At 42.0% G+C, this 25,154-nt stretch overlaps 1 protein-coding gene across 6 annotated transcripts in view; it reads left to right on the forward strand.

Moving 5' to 3' along the window:
- RUNX1T1 (RUNX1 partner transcriptional co-repressor 1) overlaps window positions 1-25,154 on the forward strand; it is a 446,411-nt gene that overhangs the window by 418,253 nt on the left and 3,004 nt on the right. For all 6 annotated transcript variants that reach the window (XM_033933228.1, XM_033933232.1, XM_033933227.1 and 3 more), the window contains one exon: window positions 24,150-25,154. This exon is cut by the window's right edge and continues 3,004 nt beyond it. In XM_033933228.1, coding sequence (XP_033789119.1) covers window positions 24,150-24,422 — 273 coding nt within the window. In that variant the 3' untranslated portion in view covers window positions 24,423-25,154. The remainder of the gene's footprint in view (window positions 1-24,149) is intronic.

Below are 25,154 nucleotides of genomic sequence, written 5' to 3' on the forward strand. Positions count from 1 at the left end.
CTCTCTCTTCCTTCATCCCCTGGTTCAGCATCTCTATTTCCCTTCCCTTCTCTCTCCTGATCCCTACAGGTCCAGCACCTCTCTCCCTTCCCTCCAAACCCCTCCTCATGCATCCAGCACCTCTCTCCCTTTCCTCTAGCCTTCCTCCCAGGGTTTCTCCCCCTTCCCTCCACCTCCACTTCCCTTCACATCTCCCTTCCAGATCCCAGGTGTGGGTCGAGTACCTTTTCCATATCTCCAGCTCCAGTCCCCCACCAGCTCCAGTCCCCCAACATCTCTTTCTCTTCCATCCAGCCCTAGCCTCCCCCCCCCCAAAACACACACACGGCCCAGCACCTCTTCTCCCCTCAATTCTCAGACCAGATGTTGAACATCTCTCTGCCTTGCCTTCAGTTCCATCTCTGGAGTCAGCCAGTCAGCATCCTGCCCCCTTTTTGAGTCCCAAAATAGGAAAAAAACCTCCCAAACCACAAGACTAGAAAATGATTAGGGGAAAGAGACAAAGACCAACTGAAACTTGAAAAAAATAATAATAACCAAGATTAATAAATATTAATTAAAGCAGGAGAGCCCTCAGTCACACAGCCACCGCTGGAAAATCCAGAGTGTAGCTGTCGCGGGGTTACACCCAAAAGAGTGTTAACTGCGGAACATCCCTGGGCTCTCTCCGCGTGAGAAGTGATTAACTAGTGCAACAAAAAAGTGCAATGCGTGTGAAAAATAATCATAAAAAACACACACCTTCTTAAAGTTAAGTTGAAATATGTCTCTGTCCCCCAAGCATGGGGCCAAAAGGAAAAAAAGAGTGTCCAGATCACACCAAGCCAAACACAAACTGGAAGAACTTAGCTTCTCCGTGTGTGAGCAGTCCGCGAGTGGTAACTTCGTCCTTCGTCCTACGGGACTCCGTTTCGGGGGTGCACACCCCCTTCTTCAGGAACTTGACTGCGCTGGGTCTCTCAGATTGTCCGACACAGCTTGAAAAGCGAGGTAGAAAATGGATACCTCGCTTTTCAAGCTGTGTCGGACAATCTGAGAGACCCAGCGTAGTCAAGTTCCTGAAGAAGGGGGTGTGCACCCCCGAAACGGAGTCCCGTAGGACGAAGGACAAAGTTACCACTCGCGGACTGCTCACACATGGAGAAGCTAAGTTCTTCCAGTTTGTGTTTGGCTTGGTGTGATCTGGACACTCTTTTTTTCCTTTTGACCCCATGCTTGGGGGACAGAGACATATTTCAACTTAACTTTAAGAAGGTGTGTGTTTTTTATGATTATTTTTCACACGCATTGCACTTTTTTGTTGCACTAGTTAATCACTTCTCACGCGGAGAGAGCCCAGGGATGTTCCGCAGTTAACACTCTTTTGGGTTTAACCCCGCGACAGCTACACTCTGGATTTTCCAGCGGTGGCTGTGTGACTGAGGGCTCTCCTGCTTTAATTAATATTTATTAATCTTGGTTATTATTATTTTTTCAAGTTTCAGTTGGTCTTTGTCTCTTTCCCCTAATCATTTTCTAGTCTTGGGGTTTGGGAGGTTTTTTTCCTATTTTGTGATTTTTCCACCTCCATTTGTAGGGTTCATTTTTTTGCCCTTTTTGAGTCCAGCAGCTCATGCAACCCCCCCCCTTTTTGGGACCAGCAGCACCTCCCCCCCCCCTTTTTTTTTTTTTTTTTTTTTGCAGGCTCAGCATTCCCAGCAAACCCTCCCCATAGATAAAAAAGCAAAAAAAAAAAAATCCTTGTGACTCCTATACTCACAAGTTAGCCCAGCCCCTCTATGCCTCCATCCACACCTACCCTTCTGCCCTGTGCTATAAGTTTCTTAGGACTAGAGCTTCAGCAACCAATGAAAGAAATTTGCAGGCAGAGAAAGAACTTTGCAGCACCTTCGATAGCTCAGCTGGTAGAGTGGAGGACTGTAGAGAAGGTGAAGAATCCTTAGGCTTCCAGTTCGATTCTGGCTCAAAGGATGCTGCTTTACGTTGTAGTCATGGCTGAGTGGTTATATGGATTAGAAATCCATTCAAATCTCAAACAGGTTCAAATCCTGATGACTATAGGCCTGGTCATTTCTCTTGACAAAGTTCCTCATGAGAAAATTAAAAAGGCATGGGATAGGAGGCAATGTTTAATTGTGGATTAAGAATTGGTTATCAGACAGAACACATAGGGTAGGTTTAAATGGCTATTTTTCTAAATGGAGGAGGGTAAATAGTGGTGTGCCACAGGGATCTGTACAGGGACTGGTGTTATTTAACTCATTTATAAATGATTTGGAAATTGGAACTACGAGTAAGGTGATTAAATTTGCGGATGACACTAAACTTTTCAAAGTTGTCAAAATGCATGCGGACTGTGAAACACTGCAGGAAGATCTTAGGAAATTGGAAGACTGGGCGTCCAAATGGCATATGAAATTTAATGTGGACAAATGCAAAGTGATGCACAATGGGAAGAATAATCAAAATCATAGTTATCGGATGCTAGGTTCAACCTTGGGGGTCAGCGCTCAAGAAAAAGATCTGGGTGTCATCATAGACAATATGTTGAAACCTTCCACCCAATGTGTGGCGGCAGCCAAAAAAGCAAACAAGATTCTAGGAATTTTTTTTAAAAGGATGGTAAACAAGATTAAGAATATTATAATGCCTCCCTATATTACTCAATGCTGCGACCTCACCTAAAGTATTGCATTCAGTTCTGGTCTTCTTATCTCAAAAAAGATATAGCGGCATTAGAAAAATTTCAAAGAAGAGTGACCAAGATGATAAAGGGGATGGAACTCTTCTCATATGAGGAAAGACTAAAGAGGTTAGGGCTTTTCAACTTGGAAAATAGATGGCTGAGGGGAGATATGATTGAAGTCTACAAAATCCTGAGTGGTATGGAACGGGTACAAGTGGATCGATGTTTTACTGCATCAAGATTTACCTAAACTAGGGGACACTCAATGAAGTTACAGAGTAATACTTTTAAAACCAATAGGAGGAAATATTTTTTCACTCAGAGAATAGTTAAGCTCTGGAATGCGTTACAAGAGGATATGATAAAAGCGGTTAATGTAGCTAGTTTTAAAAGGTTTGGACAAGTTCCTAGAGGAAATGTCCATAGTCTGCTGTTGAGATCGGTAGCATGGAATGCTGCTACTATTTGGTATTTGTGACTTGGATTGGCCTCCGTGGAGATTGGATATTGGTCAACTAAGAACAAATTACTGCCAGTTACCCCAACATCAAAAACTACAACACTGCAGTCAAATAGCTATACAAGCTATACAGTCCAAAAATCAACCCCATCATAATTACTCACTCCAGTTTCCCGAGCAAAGCTCATTCTTCCAGGTACTTATTCTAAAGTAGCTTAATTTGCAGAAATGCTAAGTAATGTGGATCGCAGGTGAGAATAAGTCACTCACTACTGCTTCATCCTTACATGATTACATGAAATTCCTTCATTCAGTGCATTAGGAGTTAATAATGATTCAGCATTCACATTTGAACCCCAAACTTCCAAGATTTCTAAGTCTTGTTTTTTTGTCCATCAAATACAGTCACTGTTTGATGCTTGTTTTTATGCATTCTCTAGTAATCAGTTGTCTCGATTACTGTAACGTCCTTTTATAACAGGATTCATTAAATTAGGCTTCAGATCATTCAAAATACTCCAGATGATTTTTTTTTCCAAAAAGATTGACCATGTGTCTCCCCCACACACACTCCCCCACACACATACATATGCACATTTAAGCACACACACATGCACACTTAAGGAAAATCATTGTCTTTGTTTTATTCAGGATTAAGTTTTAAGGTTTTGGTTTTAGCTTTTAAGCAATGCACACAGGTCAACCAGCAATACTTTTTGATAATTTGATTCAACACACAACATCACAAGCACTGTGCTTTCAGACTGATAACCTTCTATTTATTCCACCCCCTTCAAAGGCTCATCTTGATATGACTTTCATTTGCCTTCTACTGTATATTTTAGCTCCTCTTGTATGGAATTGTCTTTCAGAATATCTGCACTTTGAGACTTTTCATGCTAGATTTAAATCAGGCCTGACAATCTATTATTTTACAGCTGCTTTTGGCGACTGATTCAGGCTGGATAAAAAGGGTCAGGCAATGGATTTCTCAGGGGAATCGTCACTCTTTTTTTTTCCTCCATTCTTTATTTTCCTTCTGTTTTTTCCTTTACTTTTTTTCTTTTTCTCATCGCTTATCTTGACCTCTGCTCTTTGCCTTCCTTTTTTCCAATCCCTGCTTTTCATTGTGTTTATAAACCACTGTGATGCTGTATGAACAGTGGTATGGCACACTGTATTAAACATGAATATAAAAAAACTTTGGAGACAAAACTGTTATATTAACAGTCTCTTCCATTTTGAGAGTAATTCTGTAACAGGTGCCATGGATAAGAGGATAAACACATGCCTATATCAAGCATATTTTATAAAGAAAACTAGGTACCTACTAGCGTAAATGGTAGACATTGAGCCTCCATCAAATCATGGTATGTACTTTTCTGCTACCCAGTATTCTGTAGGAGATCATTTATGCTTGTAAATGGACAGAATACCTCCATTTATGTGTCTCTACCATCTAAAACGAGGTGGCTCTATGGAATTACCCCTTTCACGGCAGTAAGAATAAAATATGAAATTGAGCTCAATTGCTGGAGAACAAATATAGATAGTAATACATTCACATGTGTCACAAAATTACACATCAGTTTTCACCATACAAGGAATATTACTAAGGAAAGATCTCATAATCTGATCTTTAGTGACAGTTGCTGCAACTCTGTTGGCTGCACTGTGCTGTTAAAATTTAAGACAAATAAAAATGAAGGAACTCCTTTACTAAGCTACATTAAGCAGCTAGAACAGGATTTACTGCCTGCTAGATGTTAGTACAGATCCACCCAAAATGTCTATCACAGATTAAAACCATCAATTTTCTAGAATGGCTACATCAAAGCTGCTGTGGTAGACAGTTCTCTCTCTCTCTCCTGATGCCCCCTCCATTCTGATCACCTTGATTCCTCTCCCCCTAGATGCCATTTTCTCAATCCCCCACTTCCCTCGATCCAATCCCTACTGGTAAGCCGTAAATCTACAGTACATCCAAGCCCAACATATAGTAACATAGCAGATGACGGCAGATAAAGACCCGAACGGTCCATCCAGTTTGCCCAACCTGATTCAATTTAAATTTTTTTAATTTTTTCTTCTTAGCTATTTCTGGGCAAGAATCCAAAGCTCTACCCGGTACTATGCTTGAGTTCCAACTGCCGAAATCTCAGTCAAAACCTATTCCAGCCCATCTACACCCTCCCAGCCATTGAAGCCCTCTCCAGCCCAAACTCCCCCAAAACGGCCATGTACAGACACAGACTGTGTAAGTCTGCCCAGTACTGGCCTTAGCCCAACCCTCCCCACCTTCAATGTCTCCCATGGACTCACAATCGCCCTTGGGACTTTCCCAAAGCCTTTTCCTGCTGGTCTAGTGGGACAGAACAGAGCAGTCCCCTTCATCTCCCTCCCCATTTGTCTCTGGGTACAATATAGTGCCCGCTGACCCTAGCTAGGAGTTTGCCTTCCATATAAGAGCATTTGCATGCTCTGGGAAGAGGTTCAGGGATGAAAGAGCAGAGTAGGGAATGCATGGGGAGGGGGGCTGCTGCCTCGACAGAGATCTGAATATTTCTTTGCCTTTTTTTTTTTCTTGATGAGGGGGTCTGTACTATATTATCTACAGTAGCAGATATCATGGCTTTCTGGCACTGTAAATAATGTGAGGCCACAGTAAATGTCTATACTCTTTGTAACTAATCCATGTAACATAGTAACATAGTAACATAGTAGATGACGGCAGATAAAGACCCGAATGGTCCATCCAGTCTGCCCAACCTGATTCAATTTAAATTTTTTTTTTTTTTTTCCTTCTTAGCTATTTCTGGGCGAGAATCCAAAGCTTTTCCCGGTACTGTGCTTGGGTTCCAACTGCCGAAATCTCTGTTAAGACTTACTCCAGCCCATCTACACCCTCCCAGCCATTGAAGCCCTCCCTTGCCCATCCTCCTCCAAACGGCCATGCACAGACACAGACCGTACAAGTCTGCCCAGTAACTGGCCTAGTTCAATCTTTAATATTATTTTCTGATTCTAAATCTTCTGTGTTCATCCCACGCTTCTTTGAACTCAGTCACAGTTAAATGAAAAGCCGTAATTCATTTTAGTAAAGGAACTCAATAGTTTTTGGCTGTATATATGCATACATCTGCAATCTATATGTGTACTGATATGTAACCCCACCCCAACACTCTTCATTAAAAGGCAACAGAAACCTGGATTCTCAGTTTTGACTGAAACCGAACCCCACCCATCACCTCACGATCATCACACACAGATTTCAAGGCGACATGGTTTTTGCATGCCCTGATGGGACAAAAAACTATACATGTATTCTCAGTTTTATAAAAGGGAATATATGTTTATGGGTAGAAATTTCCCCATTGGGTTTTACACCAGTTCAGAGATATGTGTAGATTGTGCAAAAATCATTGTTAGTCATAGATTTGCACAAAAAAGGTTGCAGAAAGGAGGCTGCGAATTACAGACCGGTCAGTCTCACCTCAATAAGTTTCAAGTTTCAAGTTTCAAGTTTATTAGTTTTTCGTATCCCGATCATAAAGTAAATATCTGACCGGTTAACAATAAAAATTTAAAATAGAAGAGTAGGAACGAGTTAATAGTGTATTAAAGAGTATAGGGGAAACATATTAAACATATACAGACAAACACGATCGTGAGGATAGATGGGGAGGAGGGGAAAAGTTACATGATATTAGAAGAAATGATATAGTGGGAAGGGAAAGAACATGAAGGGTAATTGTGCATGATGTTATGAGATGCCCTAATGAAGAAAATAAGAATCGAGAGAGTGTTGAAAGATTAATAGATGAAGTAAGGATTAGGATTTGGTAAAGGCATCTTGGAATAGGAAAGTTTTAAGATTGGTTTTGAATTTTTGTAGCTGAATTTCATCACGGAGAAATTGAGGGAGAGAATTCCATAAGGTTGGGGCAGTAATAGAAAAGTTAGTTTTCCTGGTATAGTAGGACTCTTTTAGGGACGGAACAAAAAGAAGTTTTTGATCGGTGGAACGTAAGGATCGGGGAGAACTTTTGGGAATTAATAATTTATCGAGAAATAAAGGTAAGTGTGATTGTTTGATTTTGAAGATAAGCAGTAAGATTTTGTAGGTTATGCGATGTGTGACTGGGAGCCAATGTGATTCTTTGAGAAGAGGGGTAACATGTTCATATTTACCTATTTTGTAGACTAGTTTTATTGCTGTATTTTGAATAAGTTGCAACCGTCGAAGTTCTTTTTGAGGTAATCCATTTAATAAAGAGTTACAGTAATCCAAATGTGAAATGACTAGGGAATGAATGAGGATGTTAATTGAATCATTATTTAGAATAGAACTAAGTGAACGGATAATGCGTAATTTAAAGAAACAGGTTTTTACTATTGAGCTTATGTGGTCATGAAAGGAAAGATCTTGGTCGATAATTACTCCTAATAGTTTTACTTTAGTATCCATTGCTAAAGGTGTGGATTTGATATAAACAGTTCCAGGTAAAGTTTCAGATTTTTTGATAGGGAGCAGAATACCACAAGATTTATCAATGTTTAGTGAAAGTTTGTTAGAAAAAAGCCAATCACTTACAATATCTAGTTTAGTATTTAGATCTTTTATTTCTAATGGGTTTGAAGTGTTTATCGGGAAGAGTAACTGTATATCGTCGGCATAGGCGAAAATTGAAAATCCCAGTGATTGGGCGAGAGAAAGAAGAGGGGAGAGAAAGATATTGAACAGTAATGGTGACAAAATAGAGCCTTGAGGAACTCCAAAAGTTTGAGTTATCGGAGAAGAAGTTTGATTTTTAGCGTGAACTGTAAAGCTACGTTGATGAAAATAGGATGTAAACCATTTGAGAGCATGACCTGTAATGTTGCATTCAGCTAATCTAGATAAGAGGAGAGAATGATCGATAGTGTCAAATAGTGAGCAAACTCATGGAAAGGCTTATTAAACACGAATTAGATACGATTCTGACCGAGGAGAATCTACAGGATCCCCAGCAGCATGGATTCACAAAGGGAAGGTCCTGTCAATCCAATCTGATCAGCTTCTTTGACTGGGTTACAAGGAAACTGGATATGGGGAAGTCTCTAGACGTCGTGTACTTGGACTTCAGCAAAGCTTTTGATAGCGTCCCGCACCGCAGATTGTTGAGCAAAATGACTTTGATGGGATTGGGAGTGATATTGACGACATGGGTCAATGACTGGTTAAGCGGTAGAATCCAGAGGGTAGTGGTTAACGGTACCCCCTCCAATACATCGGAGGTGACCAGTGGAGTGCCACAGGGATCGGTCTTGGGACCGATCCTTTTCAATATATACATAAGAGACCTGACTCAAGGGCTTCAAGGTAAAATAACACTATTCGCCGACGACGCCAAACTATGCAACATAGTAGATAACAGCACCTTGCCCGACAATATGGAACAGGACCTGCTCTTATTGTAACATTGGTCCTCGACTTGGCAGCTAGGCTTTAATGCCAAAAAAATGTAAGGTCATGCACCTTGGCAGCAAAAACCCGTGCAGAACTTACACTCTGAATGGTGAGACCTTAGCTAGGACTAGGGCAGGACTAATGATTTGAGAGTAATCATTAGTGAAGACATGAAAACTGCCAAGCAGGTGGAGAAAGCTGCATCCAAGGCTAGACAAATGGTGGGATGCATCCGTAGAGGTTTTGTCAGCCGGAGGCCCGAAGTCATAATGCCCCTGTACAGATCCATGGAGAGACCTCATCTTGAATATTGTGTTCAATTCTGGAGACCACATTATCAAAAAGATGTGCGGAGAATTGAGTCGGTTCAGCGAATGACCACCAGGATGGTCTCGGGACTCAAGAACCTCCCATATGAGGAAAGACTGAATAAACTGCAACTATACTCGCTCGAGAAACGTAGAGAGAGGGGGGACATGATTGAGACTTTTAAATATATCACGGGCCGCATCGAGGTGGAAGACGATATCTTCTTTCTTAAAGGACCTTCAACCACAAGAGGTCATCCGCTGAAAATCAAAGGTGGGCAATTTCATGGCGATGCCAGGAAGTATTTCTTCACCGAAAGGGTAGTCGATCATTGGAATGAACTTCCATTACAGGTGATTAACGCCAGCAGCGTGCTCGATTTCAAAAAGAAATGGGATATGTATGTGGGATCTCTAGCCGGGTGAAGTCTGGGGGTGGGTCATTAGCGTGGGCAGACTTGATGGGCTACAGCCCTTTTCTGCCGTCATATTCTATGTTATGTTTCTATGAGGGAGTAATTATATTTAATTCCCTATTGTTTAGTTGTACTTCCAAAATGTAGAAAAAGAAAAACTGCAGCTTCACTCCTTCATTGACTGCACTTCACATCTTGACTTATAAAATTGATCAGTTACATATGGAAGTGGTTTCACATATATGATGTATGTTTGTAAAATAACTACTCATCCTGGGCTTGCTAACACATATATGTGCACTCCTGCATGCCCTTAAAGGTATTTTATGAAAGGTTTCACTGGCAGTAGAATCTTTTATAAAATAATGCCAGAACTGAGCCCATCTCGACCTGGACATCTGAATTCCAATCTCAACATTTTATAAAAATTGGAACCTCATATCCCAAAATTCATGAAAATATTTGAACTAAAGTGACAGAAGTCTGAAGCTATTGGTGCAAAATAGTTTCTGTTTGAGGGAGCAGGAAACAATGGTCTGAAATTGTAAACTTCAGTTATAATTTGAAACAAAACAAAAGATAATACATGATATACTGACTAACCATGAAAGACCACATAGACTCCTTAATCAAAAGAGGGTTTTTCACTCTCTGGAAACTTAAATCCATTAAGGCATACTTCCACACGTCAGCTTTCAGAATTCTAGTACAATCCCTAATACTAAACCACCTGGACTATTGCAACATCACCCATCTGACAATCCCCCAGAAGCAAATGCAAAGACTACAACAGATACAAAATGCAGCAGTCAGGATGATTTTCGGGCTGAAGAAGTCCGATCACATAACCCCTTCCTACCGACTCCTACACTGGCTACCGATGGAGGCGCGCACGAAGTTCAAACTAGGATGTCTCTGCTTCAAAGTATTAAATGGTCTAGCCCCAAAATACATTACAGACCTCTTCTCATTCCCAACCAATAGACATGAAAGAAAAACACACATGAAATTTGTCTCCCCACCGGCTAGAGGGTGCAAATATAAGAGACACCATCAACAACTGCTATCATATCAAGCAGCCATATGGGGTAAAGACCTAGAAAAACTAATTGCGCAAACAAACAACTATGAAGAATTCAGGAAACACCTAAAAACTTACCTATTCTTGAAATACCTAGGTAACGAACCGGAACAGCAATCCCCCTCGTAACATCACCACATACCTAAACGTGCAAACTGTTAACCCCAACCCCTATTCACTAAATATGAACACTCTACGAACTTACGGAATATATATACTTCTATGTAAACAACCTGACACTTCCTGGCCTTGCAACACACAAACTGACATTCACTACATATGAACACTCTACGAACTTACGGAATATATACACTTCTATGTAAACAACCTGGCACTTCCTGGCCTTGCAACACACAAACTGACATTAACATTATTAATATTATCAGATGGACACTGCTATACTCTCTAATTCATTGTACGAGATATACATTGCTATACTCTTTAATTCGCTGTACGTAAAGTTTCTCCTGATTGTATCTACAATTTCTTTGATTTTATTTAAAGTTTTCTCTTGATTGTATTTACAACTTCTTTGATTGTATTTAAAGTTTTCTCTTGATTGTATTTACTACTTCTTTGATTGTATTTAAAGTTTTTCTCTTGATTGTATTTACAGTTTTTATTGTAAACCGCCTAGAAGTCGCAAGATTGTTGGCGGTATATAAGAATAAAGTTATTATTATTATTATTATACTGATTAAATTATATTGCAGTTTTATAAAAGAGTACGTGGCTATATAAAAACTGTCATGACTACTTGTATTTCTGAACAGTAAGCAAATTTACCATTGTTTTTGGAAATTGATAAAATTTAATGTGGACAAATGCAAAGTGATGCATATTGGGAAGAATAATCCAAATCATAGTTACCTGATGCTAGGATCCACCTTGGGGGTCAGCACTCAAGAAAAAGATCTGGGTGTCATTGTAGACAATACGCTGAAACTTTCCACCCAATGTACGGCGGTGGTCAAAAAAAGCAAGCAAGATGCTAGGAATCATTTAAAAAGGAATGGTAAACAGGACACCTCTGTATGGCTCAGTGGTGCGACCTCGCCTTGAGTATTGCATTCAGTTCTGATCTCCTTATCTCAAAAAAAAGATATAGCGACACTAGAAAAGGTTCAAAGAAGAGCAACCAAGATGATAAAAGGGATGGAATGCCTCTCGTATGTGGAAGGACTAAAAAGGTTAGGGCTCTTCAGCTTGGAAAAGAGACAGCTAAGGGGAGATATGATTGAAGTCTACAAAATCGACTTGGCAGCTAGGCTTTAATGCCAAGAGTGGTGTAGAACGGGTACAAGTGGATCGATTTTTTTCTGCATCAAGATTTAAAAAGATTAGGGTTGACGCGAAGTTATACTTTTAAAACCAATAGGAGGATATTTTTTTTTTTTACTCAGAGAATAGTTAAATTCTGGAATGTGTTGCCAGAGGAAGTGGTAAGAGTCGTTATTGTAGCTAGTTTTAAAAATGGTCTGGACATGCTCTTAGAAAAAAAGTCCATAGTCTGCTGTTGAGACAGACATGGGGGAAGTCACTGCTTTCCCTGGATCAGTGGCATGGAATGCTTCTACTATTTGGGTTTTTGCCAGGTACTTGTGACTTGGATTGACCTCCTTGAAGACGGGATACTGGGCTGGATGGTCCATTGGTTTGACCCAGTAGGGCTATTCTTACTCTCTTATAATAGTCAAAGCTAGTTACCCAGAGGACAGATGCTTCTGCAAATCTCTCTGCCTGCCTGAGCAATAATGTGGAGTGCTCCAGGGTGAAGCTAAGACAGAGCCAGAAGTTACATTACATTACATTAGAGATTTCTATTCCGCTATTGCCTTGCGGTTCAAGGCAGATTACAAAAGAATTACAAAAAAGGTATCACATGAAGAAGATATCTGGTAATTTCTAGGGGAGATACAGAGTAGATGAGGTTGCTTTGGGGAATCGGAGTGGTATTGGGAAGTGGAAATGCAGGAATTTCTTGAAGTTGTAAGTAGGTTGTAAGTAGGTTCTACCAATAATCAGTCCTGGGTATGTTAGATGGTAAAATTAGCTATTCTGACTTACCCATATAATTACCTGGGTGCTGACACTGAATTTTGATAGTATCTGAATAACTTCCAGCAGCTACTCTATATCCAAATATTCAGCATCAGTATCCCAATATTCAAGTACAGATTCAACCTTTTTAATCAGCGTTTTTAAACATCATATTTTTTTCACCACACTACTAAGGTTTACAGTATTTTCTAAAGCATGGTAATGGTGGGAATTGTGTGGTGCATTAGTTCGAGCTACAGCCCCAGCACCCTGGGGTTGTAGATTCAAATCCTGCACTGCTCCTTGTGACCCTGGGCAAGTCACTTAATCCCCCAAGAAAGGGACTTGGGGGTAATGGTGGACACGACAATGAAGCCGACGGCACAGTGTGCAGCGGCCGCTAAGAGAGTGAATAGAATGCTAGGTATAATCAAGAAGGGTATTACTACCAGAACGAAAGAAGTTATCCTGCCGTTGTATCCGGCGATGGTGCGTCCGCATCTGGAGTACTGCGTCCAATATTGGTCGCCGTACCTTAAGAAGGATTTGGCGTTACTTGAGAGGGTTCAGAGGAGAGCGACACGTCTAATAAAAGGGATGGAAAACCTTTCATACGCTGAGAGATTGGAGAAACTGGGACTCTTTTCCCTGGAGAAGAGGAGACTTAGAGGGGATATGATAGAGACTTACAAGATTATGAAGGGCATAGAGAGAATAGAGAGGGACAGATTCTTCAAACTTTCAAAAAATAAAAGAATAAGAGAGCATTCGGAAAAGTTGAAAGGGGACAGATTCAAAACAAATACTAGGAAGTTCTTCTTTACCCAACGTGTGGTGGACACCTGGAATGCGCTTCCAGAGAGCGTAATAGGGCAAAGTACGGTACTGGGGTTCAAGAAAGGATTGGACAATTTCCTGCTGGAAAAGGGGATAGAGGGGTTTAGATAGAGGATTACTGCACAGGTCCTGGACCTGTTGGGCCGCCGTGTGAGCAAGCTGCTGGGCGCGATGGACCTCAGGTCTGACCCAGCGGAGGCATTTCTTATGTTCAGTGCCCCAGGTACATTAGATAGTGTGAGCCCATGGGGACAGATAGGGAAGAAAGTTTGAGTACCTGAATAATTTGTAATCTGCAAAGAATTGTAGGATATGTGGTACATAATAAAATAAAAATAAAATTATCAAAGTTACCACATAGTAAATGCTAGGTTTCTGTTAACCTTTGGTTGTATTCTCAGCATCTCTCTAAACAGTTAATGTCAAGGCAATTGTATTACCACACATTAAATGCATTGCAGGTAATATGGCACAGTTAACTCCACCTATGTACATAAGTACATATGCATTGCCATACTGGGACAGACCAAAGGTTCAACATACCCAGTATCCTGTTTCCAACAGTAGCCAATCTAGGTCACAAGTAGCCAGCAATATTCCGGGAATAATCTAATCTAATCTTTAGTTTATATACCGGGTCATCTCCCGAAGGAGCTCGACTCGGTTCACAAATGATTATGAGCAGAGTGACATAAAATATAAGCCTAAAAAATGAAAATGCTATTAATGTATCATTTCCAGAAAAAAAACACTGATAGTTAAGATTAAGGTATAAAATTGAAAAAAACAGAAAGAATAAAATATACCATTACTGCGGCACTTCAGTAGGTAAGCCTTTAAGATATTGTGTGAACAGCCAAGTTTTTAGATCTTTCCAGAATTGTTGTAGCTGACCTATCAATCTGACAGAGTCAATAAGTCTATTCCAAATTTATACCAGTTTAAATGCCATATATTTGCTAAGCTTTCCAGCAGATTTAAGTCCTCTAAAATAGTAATGTTAATTGTATCATGGTTTGTACTACTTTATCAGCAATTTCCTCCATATTCACTGTAAGACACAGTCCCTGTCCCTCTACCAAAGCTTTACCTGTTCCCCTCCACATTCTGTGTTTGCCATTCTCGCTTGCTAATTTCCATAATAACAGCTAAGATGCTGTGTTAATTTTTAGTATAGTATTAACTGCTACATTAACAGCTAATGAAGCTTAGAAAAATGGCCTTCTACATTTCTATAAAGATTTATAATACTTTCAAACAAAGTCTGGAATCATCTGGTCCCCTAGAAATAATGGAACTTGGCATGCCCAAAAGTGAATAAAGTTTAGGCAGCATTAACCTGAAACCTCAGCCACTAAATCAAAACCAGGTGATATCAGACAAGGAGTCTGAATTCCCATCTGAGCTACCAAAAAACATCTGTTTCTCCATTTGGTAATTCTTTCTTTTTCTTTACATATTTGAAAGTGTTTTCAAAGATGGGAACAATTTTGCAAATCAAAAAAGTCCCAACACATGCATTAGCAATTACCTGGTTTAGTCTGTGTGTTTAATCAGTTTGAATCGAGAGTTCTGAAAACATCTGATTTCAGTCTGAAGGAGCCATCGACTATTGGGCAATAGCCACTTTCGCATCTGTCAAACTGTTCTACTGTCCAAAGAGCAAAGGATGAATATGACATCAGGATACTTCTTAAAGAAGAGTTGGTTGACTAAATGTTTAATTTTTCTAAAACATGATCAATCTGTGGATCTCTGTCTATGATTGGATGCCCTATGTCGTTCATGTCTGTCAAGTCTTATAGTGAGAACATAAGAACAGCCATACTGGGTCAGACCAATGGTCAGTCTAGCCCAGTTTCCTATTTCCAACAGTGGCCAATCCAGGTCCTGGTAGAAATACAAATGGTAGCAACCATGCTACAAATTCCAGGGCATGCAGTGACTTCCCCCATGTCTGTTTCAATAACAGACTATAGACCTTATCTCCAGGAACTTGTCCAAACCTTTCTTAAACCCAGCTATGCTAACCACTGTAACCACATCCTCTGGCAATGTGTTCCAAAGCTTAACTATTCCTTGCATACATACATACAATTGATTTTTCAACCTTTTAAAAAGTACAAAAACCAGGGGACACTCAATGAAATTTTATGCAGATACTTTTAAAACAAATAGGAGGAAATATATATATATAAATTTTCTTTGGAAACTGAACCTGGAACTTTGTGCTGTAGTTTTGTTTTGTTTTGTTTTACTTATATTATTGTAGTCCCTGCAGGGTGAGTCCTTACTGGGTCACACGCTGGTGCAATTTTGGACTGTGACCACTGGGGGCACTGAGGAGTCACGTTGGAAGGCTCTGGTGCCGGCTACAAACTCCTCTCGTAAAAAAAGACTAAAGAGGTTAGGGCGCTTCAGTTTGGAAAAGAGATGGCTATGGGGAGATATGATTAGGTCTACAAAATCCTGAGTGGTGTTATAACAGGCAAGAGTGAATTGATTTTTCAACCTTTTAAAAAGTACAAAAACCAGGGGACACTCAAGAAATTTTATGCAGATACTTTTAAAACAAATAGGAGGAGTCCAAAATTGCACCAGCGTGTGACCCAGTAAGGACTCACCCTGCAGGGACTACAATAATATAAGTAAAACAAAACAAAACTACAGCACAAAGTTCCAGGTTCAGTTTCCAAAGAAAATTTATATACAGTGGTGCCTCACACAACGAACTTAATCCATTCCAGGAGCAAGTTTGTTATGTGAAACGTTCGTTGTGTGAAACGCGTTTTCCCATAACAATACATGTTAAAAAAAATAATTCGTTCTGTAGCATAAAATATGCTAAGATGACATAAAAAAAGATAAATTTTTGGTTATTATTTTTATTTAGATACATCTAAAAACATAATTGTTTTTTAAAACAACACACATTTTTTAAATTTAAAGACAGACTAAGTAGAGTCTAATTTTACAGTGAGAGGGCAGAGTCTCAGCGGCAAAAACTGGGACTTAACTGTTCATTTTTTTTTTTTTTTTCTACCGTGTTTCCCCGATGATAAGGCAGGGCCATCAAATAAGACAGCCCCCCCCTTTTTAGAAAAAAATGTAAAATAAGGCACCCCCCCGCAAATAAGCCACCCACCGATACCTGCGCTTACCCGAATCGGGTGGTACGGTGGGTGACTCCGTGTAGTCCCTGGCACCCCCGACACGATCGGGGCAAGAGGGGGCTCAAGCCCTCTTGCCCCCCCGACTCCCCGACACGATCGGGGCAAGAGGGAGCTCAAGCCCTCTTGCCCCCCCCCGACTCCCCGACACGATCGGGGCAAGAGGGAGCTCAAGCCCTCTTGCCCCCCCGACTCCCCGACACGATCGGGGCAAGAGGGAGCTCAAGCCCTCTTGCCCCCCCGACTCCCCGACACGATCGGGGCAAAAGGGAGCCCAAGCCCTCTTGCCCCGCCGATTCCCCAACTCCCCGACAATATCGGGCCAGGAGGGAGCCCAAGTCCTCCTGGCCACGGCGACCCCCTAACCCCACCCTGCACTACATTACGGGCAGGAGGGATCCCAGGCCCTCCTGCCCTCGACGCAAACCCCCCCCCCCCCCAACGACCGCCCCCCCCCCAAGAACCTCCGACCGACCCCCAGCCGACCCGCGACCCCCCTGGCCGACCCCCACGACACCCCCAACCCCCTTCCCCGTACCTTTCTGTAGTTGGCCGGACAGACGGGAGCCAAACCCGCCTGTCCGGCAGGCAGCCATCGACGGAATGAGGCCGGATTGGCCCATCCGTCCCAAAGCTCCGCCTACTGGTGGGGCCTAAGGCGCCTGGGCCAATCAGAATAGGCCCGGTAGCCTTAGGTCCCTCCTGGGGGCAGGGCCTGAGGCACATGGTCGGGTTGGGCCCATGTGCCTCAGGCCCCGCCCCCAGGAGGGACCTAAGGCTCCCGGGCCTATTCTGATTGGCCCAGGCGCCTTAGGCCCCACCAGTAGGCGGAGCTTTGGGACGGATGGGCCAATCCGGCCTCATTCCGTCGATGGCTGCCTGCCGGACAGGCGGGTTTGGCTCCCGTCTGTCCGGCCAACTACAGAAAGGTACGGGGAAGGGGGTTGGGGGTGTCGTGGGGGTCGGCCAGGGGGGTCGCGGGTCGGCTGGGGGTCGGTCGGAGATTCTTGGGGGGGGGGCGGTCGGTGGGGGGAGGGGGGGTTTGCGTCGAGGGCAGGAGGGCCTGGGATCCCTCCTGCCCGTAATGTAGTGCAGGGTGGGGTTAGGGGGTCGCCGTGGCCAGGAGGACTTGGGCTCCCTCCTGGCCCGATATTGTCGGGGAGTTGGGGAATCGGCGGGGCAAGAGGGCTTGGGCTCCCTTTTGCCCCGATCGTGTCGGGGAATCGGCGGGGCAAGAGGGCTTGGGCTCCCTTTTGCCCCGATCGTGTCGGGGAGTCGGGGGGGCAAGAGGGCTTGAGCTCCCTCTTGCCCCGATCGTGTCGGGGAGTCGGGGGGGGGGGCAAGAGGGCTTGAGCTCCCTCTTGCCCCGATCGTGTCGGGGAGTCGGGGGGGCAAGAGGGCTTGAGCTCCCTCTTGCCCCGATCGTGTCGGGGAGTCGGGGGGGGGCAAGAGGGCTTGAGCTCCCTCTTGCCCCGATCGTGTCGGGGAGTCGGGGGGGCAAGAGGGAACCAGGCGGAGAGAGGGCAGTTAAGCGCAGTGCCTGCGCGGAAGGATGCAGCTCGGGCGACTTCGTTGTGTGAAACGAAGTTCGTTGTACGGATCAAGACATAAAGTTCGTTGTGCGCAGCGTTCGCTGTGCGAGGCGTCCGTTATGCGAGGCACCACTGTATATATTTCCTCCTATTTGTTTTAAAAGTATCTGCATAAAATTTCATTGAGTGTCCCCTGGTGTTTGTACTTTTTAAAAGGTTGAAAAATCAATTCACTCTTGCCTGTTATAACACCACTCAGGATTTTGTAGACCTAATCATATCTCCCCATAGCCATATCTTTTCCAAACTGAAGCGCCCTAACCTCTTTAGTCTTTTTTTACGAGAGGAGTTTGTAGCCGGCACCAGAGCCTTCCAACGTGACTCCTCAGTGCCCCCAGTGGTCACAGTCCAAAATTGCACCAGCGTGTGACCCAGTAAGGAGTCACCCTGTAGGGACTACAATAATATAAGTAAAACAAAACAAAACTACAGCACAAAGTTCCAGGTTCAGTTTCCAAAGAAAATTTAATGTCAGAATGTTCAAATAAAAAGGAAACAAAATGGCCGAATCCAAATTCAATGCAGTTTGCAAAACAAACTCCCAAGGAAAACTCTGGGTAAATTCAGGATTTCCTCTCACAATGCAATCAATCTTCTCTGGTTTTACTCACCACAGAGCTTCTTTTCAATAAAGTGTCTTCAAAGCCTGCTCTTAGCAGGTTTCAGGAAAGTTCAGTTCACTGCTATTATACTACCATATTCAAACAGTCTCATATAACAAAGCCTCCAGCTTATCATATAACATGGCTGGGCAAAAGGGAGTGCCTAAAGTTTGCCTGCATAAAGCACAAAAACAGCTATCCAAAATCCCTCCCAGTTGGTTGCAAACTTCTCCTCACTATAAGCACTCTCAGCTTTCTATAAAAAGAGCTGGGAAACAAAACAGAAAAACAAAACTCCACAGTTCTGGCAGTTCATGCAAAAACTCACAAAGGAAAAAAAAACATTCCAGCCCAAACAGCAAAAGCCAAAAGAAAAACTCACAGTTCTCCAGTGTCTTTCAAAATGGCAGCTAAATCCACCTCCATAAGTTCAGGGTCTGCACACAAATCTTCAGGGGCTAGATCAGCCTGAAGTTCAATCGGCTCCACTGGGTCTGAGTTCACAAATTCTGGAGCTCCAGCAATCAACATAGAGACTTAGCGTTTGCTAAAAATCCAGATAGTTCTGTTCTCTCTGTCCCCCAACCCTGAAGAAAATGTTGAAACGCGTCAGTGGAGAATGAGGCAGACCCGGTTTAAAGCTAAGTTATTTACTATGCACTAAATAGAACTATAGAGACCATTATGCTTTATAAATAATGCACTGACACTTTATAAATTTTTATAACTTATTACAAGACATAACAAGAAGTTGCACTTTGGTTCAATATTCACAAAAAAAATGTTCCAGTGAGGGCGGCTACCACACTACTTTATTGTGTGGCATTCTGAGGAATTATTGTGATTTGAACATATATATAGTGGAGGTCTGACTTTGGTTTACATTATTTTGATATCTTTGTGCAAGTTTGCGATTTTGCATGTTCAACAAATAAATACAAAACACACACTGAAAATGCCTTGCCCATATCCCTGCTGTATAAAAAGGGATATTTTGGAAAGAACATCCAAGTCAGAATTGGGATGTAACACTCCTAGCATCCCCCAGAAAAGTACATCACACACTCACTTTCTAACAGGAAAAATATCATAAGAGCATAAAAATTGTCATGCTGGGACAGACCGAAGGACTATCAAGCCCAGCATTCTTGTTTCCAACAGTAGCCAACCCAGGTCCCAAGTACCTAACTAGATCCCAAGTAGTAAAACAGATTTTATGCTGCTGTCAGGGTTTCCTGCTTTAAAATGAGAATGTCTGAAATGAGCAGCCATTTCCCAACATGCAATGTCCAAATTATGAATGCCAAAAAAACTGGAAAAAGGCTGGCTGTCTGGCAGCATTTGTACAAAATTTGCCACAGAGACGTCTCTGCAGAGCAAAGGGGCAGCAGACTTTAATCCAAAGCACACAGGTTCATATTCTATTGAGCTCTTCAGGGACAGGGAAATTCTTAGTGTTCCTAAAAGTGCCCCATCTCAATAGCCTTCAGGCTTGCAGATGCCGTTAATACTTAGGTACAGTAGGTACACTCCTCCCTCCGTATTCGCAGTGGAGAGGGGCAGAACAGACCCTCAAATACAGAAAAATTGCAAATAACTTTCATCTTCATAATAATAAAAAAATTTTTTAAATAAATTGCAACCAATGATTAAATTAAATTGTTGGATGGGAGGGGAGGGATATTTTTCTTCTGTATTATTATTGATGGAATTTAAGTGCTTACGTTGATTATTAATGTCTGTACAATTCTTGGCACTTTGTATTAGTTTTGAAAATTAATAAAGATTTAAAAAAAAAAAAAAAAAACCAAGCAGGCGCATTCGAGGTTACCCCCTTGAGCTGACCTACCATGCTGCTCATCACTAGAAGAGCCCAAGCTTCCTTTTTCCCCAACAGTTGGTGCCATTCCCATTTGGTGCCAAAGTTTTATTATTGCCGTTGCCGGCAGCGTTATTCCTGCCACGTCTTTTCCCTGAGCCCTCGGTGCTTTTTTCCAGCTTGGCAGGGATGGGAGAGCCAGAGTTACAATCCGAATCTGCCGCCTCCCGGGCAAAAGCCACATACGGGTTGCTGCAGCCACTTTAAATTCCCAGCAATGAGAGGAGCTCAACTTTCCGTCTCATCGCAGCCCGCACTCTGGCTGTGCTACCACTAAGCTACTACACCAAGGCTAACACAACATGACCTGCAACTTAAACCCCGGCCTTGCAGCACCCGCCCACATGACGCATCTCGGCGTTCCCATTCGCCGGATGGGATTTTTGAAAACCCTCCGCCTTTCCCATTGGGCAAGGGCCCCGACTGTCAAACCAGCTTTGGTACTTCTGTTTCTCAAGCTCAATGTAGCCGGCACTGCCTGTACTTGGGATTTGGGTTTGCAAAATTTTTATCAGTGATTGGATGATGTAATTTGGGGGGAGAAAAGCCAGCATGCCAAAAATCGCAAATAAGCTAAACTGCGAGTGCTGAAACTGCGAATACAGAGGGAGAAGCATGTATCTCTGTTTCTGAAGGGCTCACAATTTAAAGGTAAAATAACAGGTAAAGTAGGATTTGAATTTGGGTCCCCTCATTTACAGTCCACTGCACTGACCACTAGACTACTGTTCAGACCTGCTTGCTGCTATATTCAGAATGTCCACAATACCTGTTGTTGTCAGGGAACCTAGTTTCTCTTTTGGGTATCACAGTTCAGTAACCACTGCAGAATTAAGGAGGGGTCATTCCCCAGTGGCGTACCTAGCATATGTGACACCCGGGGCCTATCATTTTTTGACACCCCCCCCCCCATCTATATGAAAAATATGATTTTTAGTAACAATCCACATATCGCACAATAAGAGTGTACCTACGAAAAAGCAGCATCTTAAACACTGCAGTGAGTACTAGAACACCAACACATACATTGTAAAACTAAACAAGCCAGATCCTGTACAGTCAATTGATCCTGTACAGTCGATGCTATCAGAAAGCCATGTCCCTGTCATACACACAGAAAGATACACCCTCGCCCAATATGGAATAATCACAAACAAAAAATAGAAATATGTAGACAAAAGTTAAACTGAACTGCCAAGAAACCAGACTCTGCATACAATGCAATACTACAACACCACAAAAACAGTAATACATGTCCTCTAATACTGTGCAAAATATAAAAACAGTAGATGTAAATTTTAAAAAACTGATACATAACAATCACCACTTTACAAATTAACAAATAAAAATAAAATAAATAATGAGAAATAAGAAAATACCATTTTATTGGACTAATCCCCATAAGCTCGGTCCCCATCCCCGCAAACCACCTGATTCCATCCACACAAGCCTTGAATTGTTTTATATTGAACTTATTATATTAAAGTATAAAAATAAACAATATTCTGTACAATTGTCAATTTATAAATCAGCGTCTTCTCCCCACTCTCTCTTCCCCATTTCCCTTCAGCATCCTCAGCCCACTCTCTCTCCCCACTTTCCTTCAGCGCACGCACATAAAAACAAGCAAGTAATTTTATATCATTTTTATTCTATTCATTCATAGAAATTAAAGTCTAAATAATGCCAGTCACATAACAAAACATGATTTTACAAAAATAATTCCTTGCACAGTCAAGCCTGCAAGGATTACTAGATGTCTTTCAGCAGATCCCCTCCCTCCCCCTTACCTTCGTGGCCAAGTCAAAATGATCTACCAACAATAAAATTTTAAAAACACAAAGCACACTGTACACAGAGAAAATGTTAATTATCATTTATATTCCGCGAGTTTTCAAAGAGGTCAAGGCAGATGACTTTATGCAATGTCACCTCAGTAACAACTATACAAAAATAGACAAATATACCGCCTCCCTTTTTACTAAACCACGATAGCGGTTTTTAGCGCAAGGAGCTGCGCTGAATGCCCCACACTGCTCTCAATGCTCATGCAGGGAAGAAAAGAAGGGAGAACTCGGCCGGCTTGTTCCTGATGACGGCAGTGGAAGCCTTTCACCGGCGGCAGCCTATTCCCTGGTGGGTGGCCAGCTGTGCACCCCCTTGGGGTGTGCACCCGGGGCAGACTTCCCCATCTTGGTACGCCTCTGTCATTCCGTAATCCCTTCAGTGATCAGCTACTAAATTATGTTATCTTTTTATGCCCTGAATGCGATTCAAACAGGTCTAACTTGGGATGCCCTTCTTTTTTGACTTGAACATTTCTTCATGTTCGATTATCACTGTTGGACATCCTAAATTTGGGCCCTCCCTAGCCTTGTGCTAACCACTCCCATAACATGCCCGCAACATGCCCGCTTGATAGTTAGATGAACTGCTGCATAGGGAGTCCAAATTCTGTCTTTCAAAATCATGATTTTGGACATTTGTGGCAAATAAATGTTTTTTGGCCATTTTGAGATTTTTAATTTAATTTAATTTAATTCTTATATACCGCTAATAACCGTGAGGTTTCTAAGCGGTTTACAAAAATGTCTAATCTGCTTTGAAAATAAGTGCCACAGTCTTTTTGGTTTGTGTATTTACATACACACACATATATAGTCATATGTTACTATGTTATATATTCTTTTGAAAGCTCTTTCCTACCTGTAAAGCCTAAAACATGTGAAAAATTGGTTTCAAAATTGCTCCTATAAGAATCAAAATTATATTTTATGTTTGTGTCATGCTACTTACACACATACTTAGGGCTCCTTTTACTAAGCTGCGATAGTGTTTTTAGAGCACGCAGGATTTTAGTGCGCGCTAGACCCGCGCTACGCGGCTAGAACTAATGCCAGCTCAATGTTGGCGTTAAGGTCTAGCGCACGCAGCAATTCAGCACGTGCTAAGCATGTGCTAAAACCGCTATCACAGCTTAGTAAGAGGAGCCCTTAGTAGCAATGCTTCCCTTAAAAAAGAAAAAATGTCTTCTCCTGTTTTGTGTGACTCCTAACATATATCCTTTGGTGAGGCTACCTGTATTTTATTAAAGGCTTCATGTTTACTGTGCTTTTTATAATATATTAGCATAGTTTGGAATGCAAGGGCCTACATATCCACTTTCCAACCTAGACAACCTGTACAGAGATATCACCATAATTTGTAAGTCATATGCTTTAAAGTGGAAAGCAAAAGATATTAAACGCCTTGTATGGAAATTAGAAATTTCACTTTATAGAAATGCAAATCACAGAAAAATTTCCAAGGGCTCCTTTTACTAAGGTGCGCTAGCGTTTTTAGCGCACGCAGGAAATTACCGCACGCTACGCTTCTAGAACTAACGCCAGCTCAATGCTGGCATTAAGGTCTAGCGCGCGCGGCAGTGTAGCGCATGCTATTCCACGTGTTAAAGCCCTAGTGCACCTTAGTAAAAGGAGCCCCAAATGTTCTGAACTAAAAAAGAAATTCATAACATTAGTATATTTTGCATATTTCACCTACCGTTTCTATATCTCTTATGCTATGTTCTCTGTGATCTCATCCCTATAATCGAGTAATTAATAGACATTTTCTCCCAACTTTTTCAGAGCTGCTGGAACTGTGGCCGCAAGGCTAGTGAAACCTGCAGTGGCTGTAACACTGCACGATACTGTGGTTCATTTTGTCAGCACAAAGACTGGGAGAAGCATCATCACATCTGCGGACAGACCCTCCAAGCACAGCAGGGAGAGACACCAGCAGCCAGTTCCTCTGTGACACCCAGCAGTGGCACAGGAAGTCCCGTTGATACACCACCAGCAGCCACGCCTAGGTCTACAACCCCTGGGACCCCATCCACCATAGAGACAACTGCTCGTTAAAATCTGAATGACTGAAGACTTTAGAAAACAAAAATGAAACCAATTCCTCATCCTCAGATGCTCAAAGATTTGAACTGAACTGTCATTTTTCAATACTTCAATAGGAAATAACTTCTGTATCTTGAGGTAGTAGTAACACACAGACGGCCAGTAACGGGTCCTAATGACTTCTTTTGGATGACAAAGATATCTTTTCTGTAGAAAACTGAAAAGAGAGCAGTGAATATAACACAAAGTGATAGATTTGACCTCCTCCCTGGTATTTTTTCAGTAGCTGGGATTTTAAACTAGATGACCTCATTAACACGATGCTTTACCAAACAGCAAACCAAGGGATTGCTAATTGCTGTTGAAAGCAAAACTGCTAATATTTAAAAATAAAAAAAACGTCAGTGTTCTCTATAACAATAATGGAAAAAAAAAAAAAAAACAACCCCAACCCTCAAGGGCATGAGCATTGGACACGGCAGTAGACATTTTAACAAGAAGATGAATGGCGTCCGTGGGTTACTTACTGAACTTTGAAGACCCGCAACAAAATGCACAGATGTGCAGCAGATTGGAAGGAAACACAGATGTTCATCTTTTTTTCTGTTTCTGAAAGAAATATGATATCCAGGTCAATGAAATGAAAAATGAAGGATGATTTTTCAGTGAAATGTATGAATACTGCAGCAAAGAGAGGGAAAAATTGCCATAGTACAAGAGGCTCTTTTTATAATACATAAATGA

This window comes from Geotrypetes seraphini, chromosome 2 (genome assembly GCF_902459505.1).
Source record: "Geotrypetes seraphini chromosome 2, aGeoSer1.1, whole genome shotgun sequence".
In the NCBI taxonomy this organism is placed as follows: Eukaryota; Metazoa; Chordata; class Amphibia; order Gymnophiona; family Dermophiidae; genus Geotrypetes; species Geotrypetes seraphini.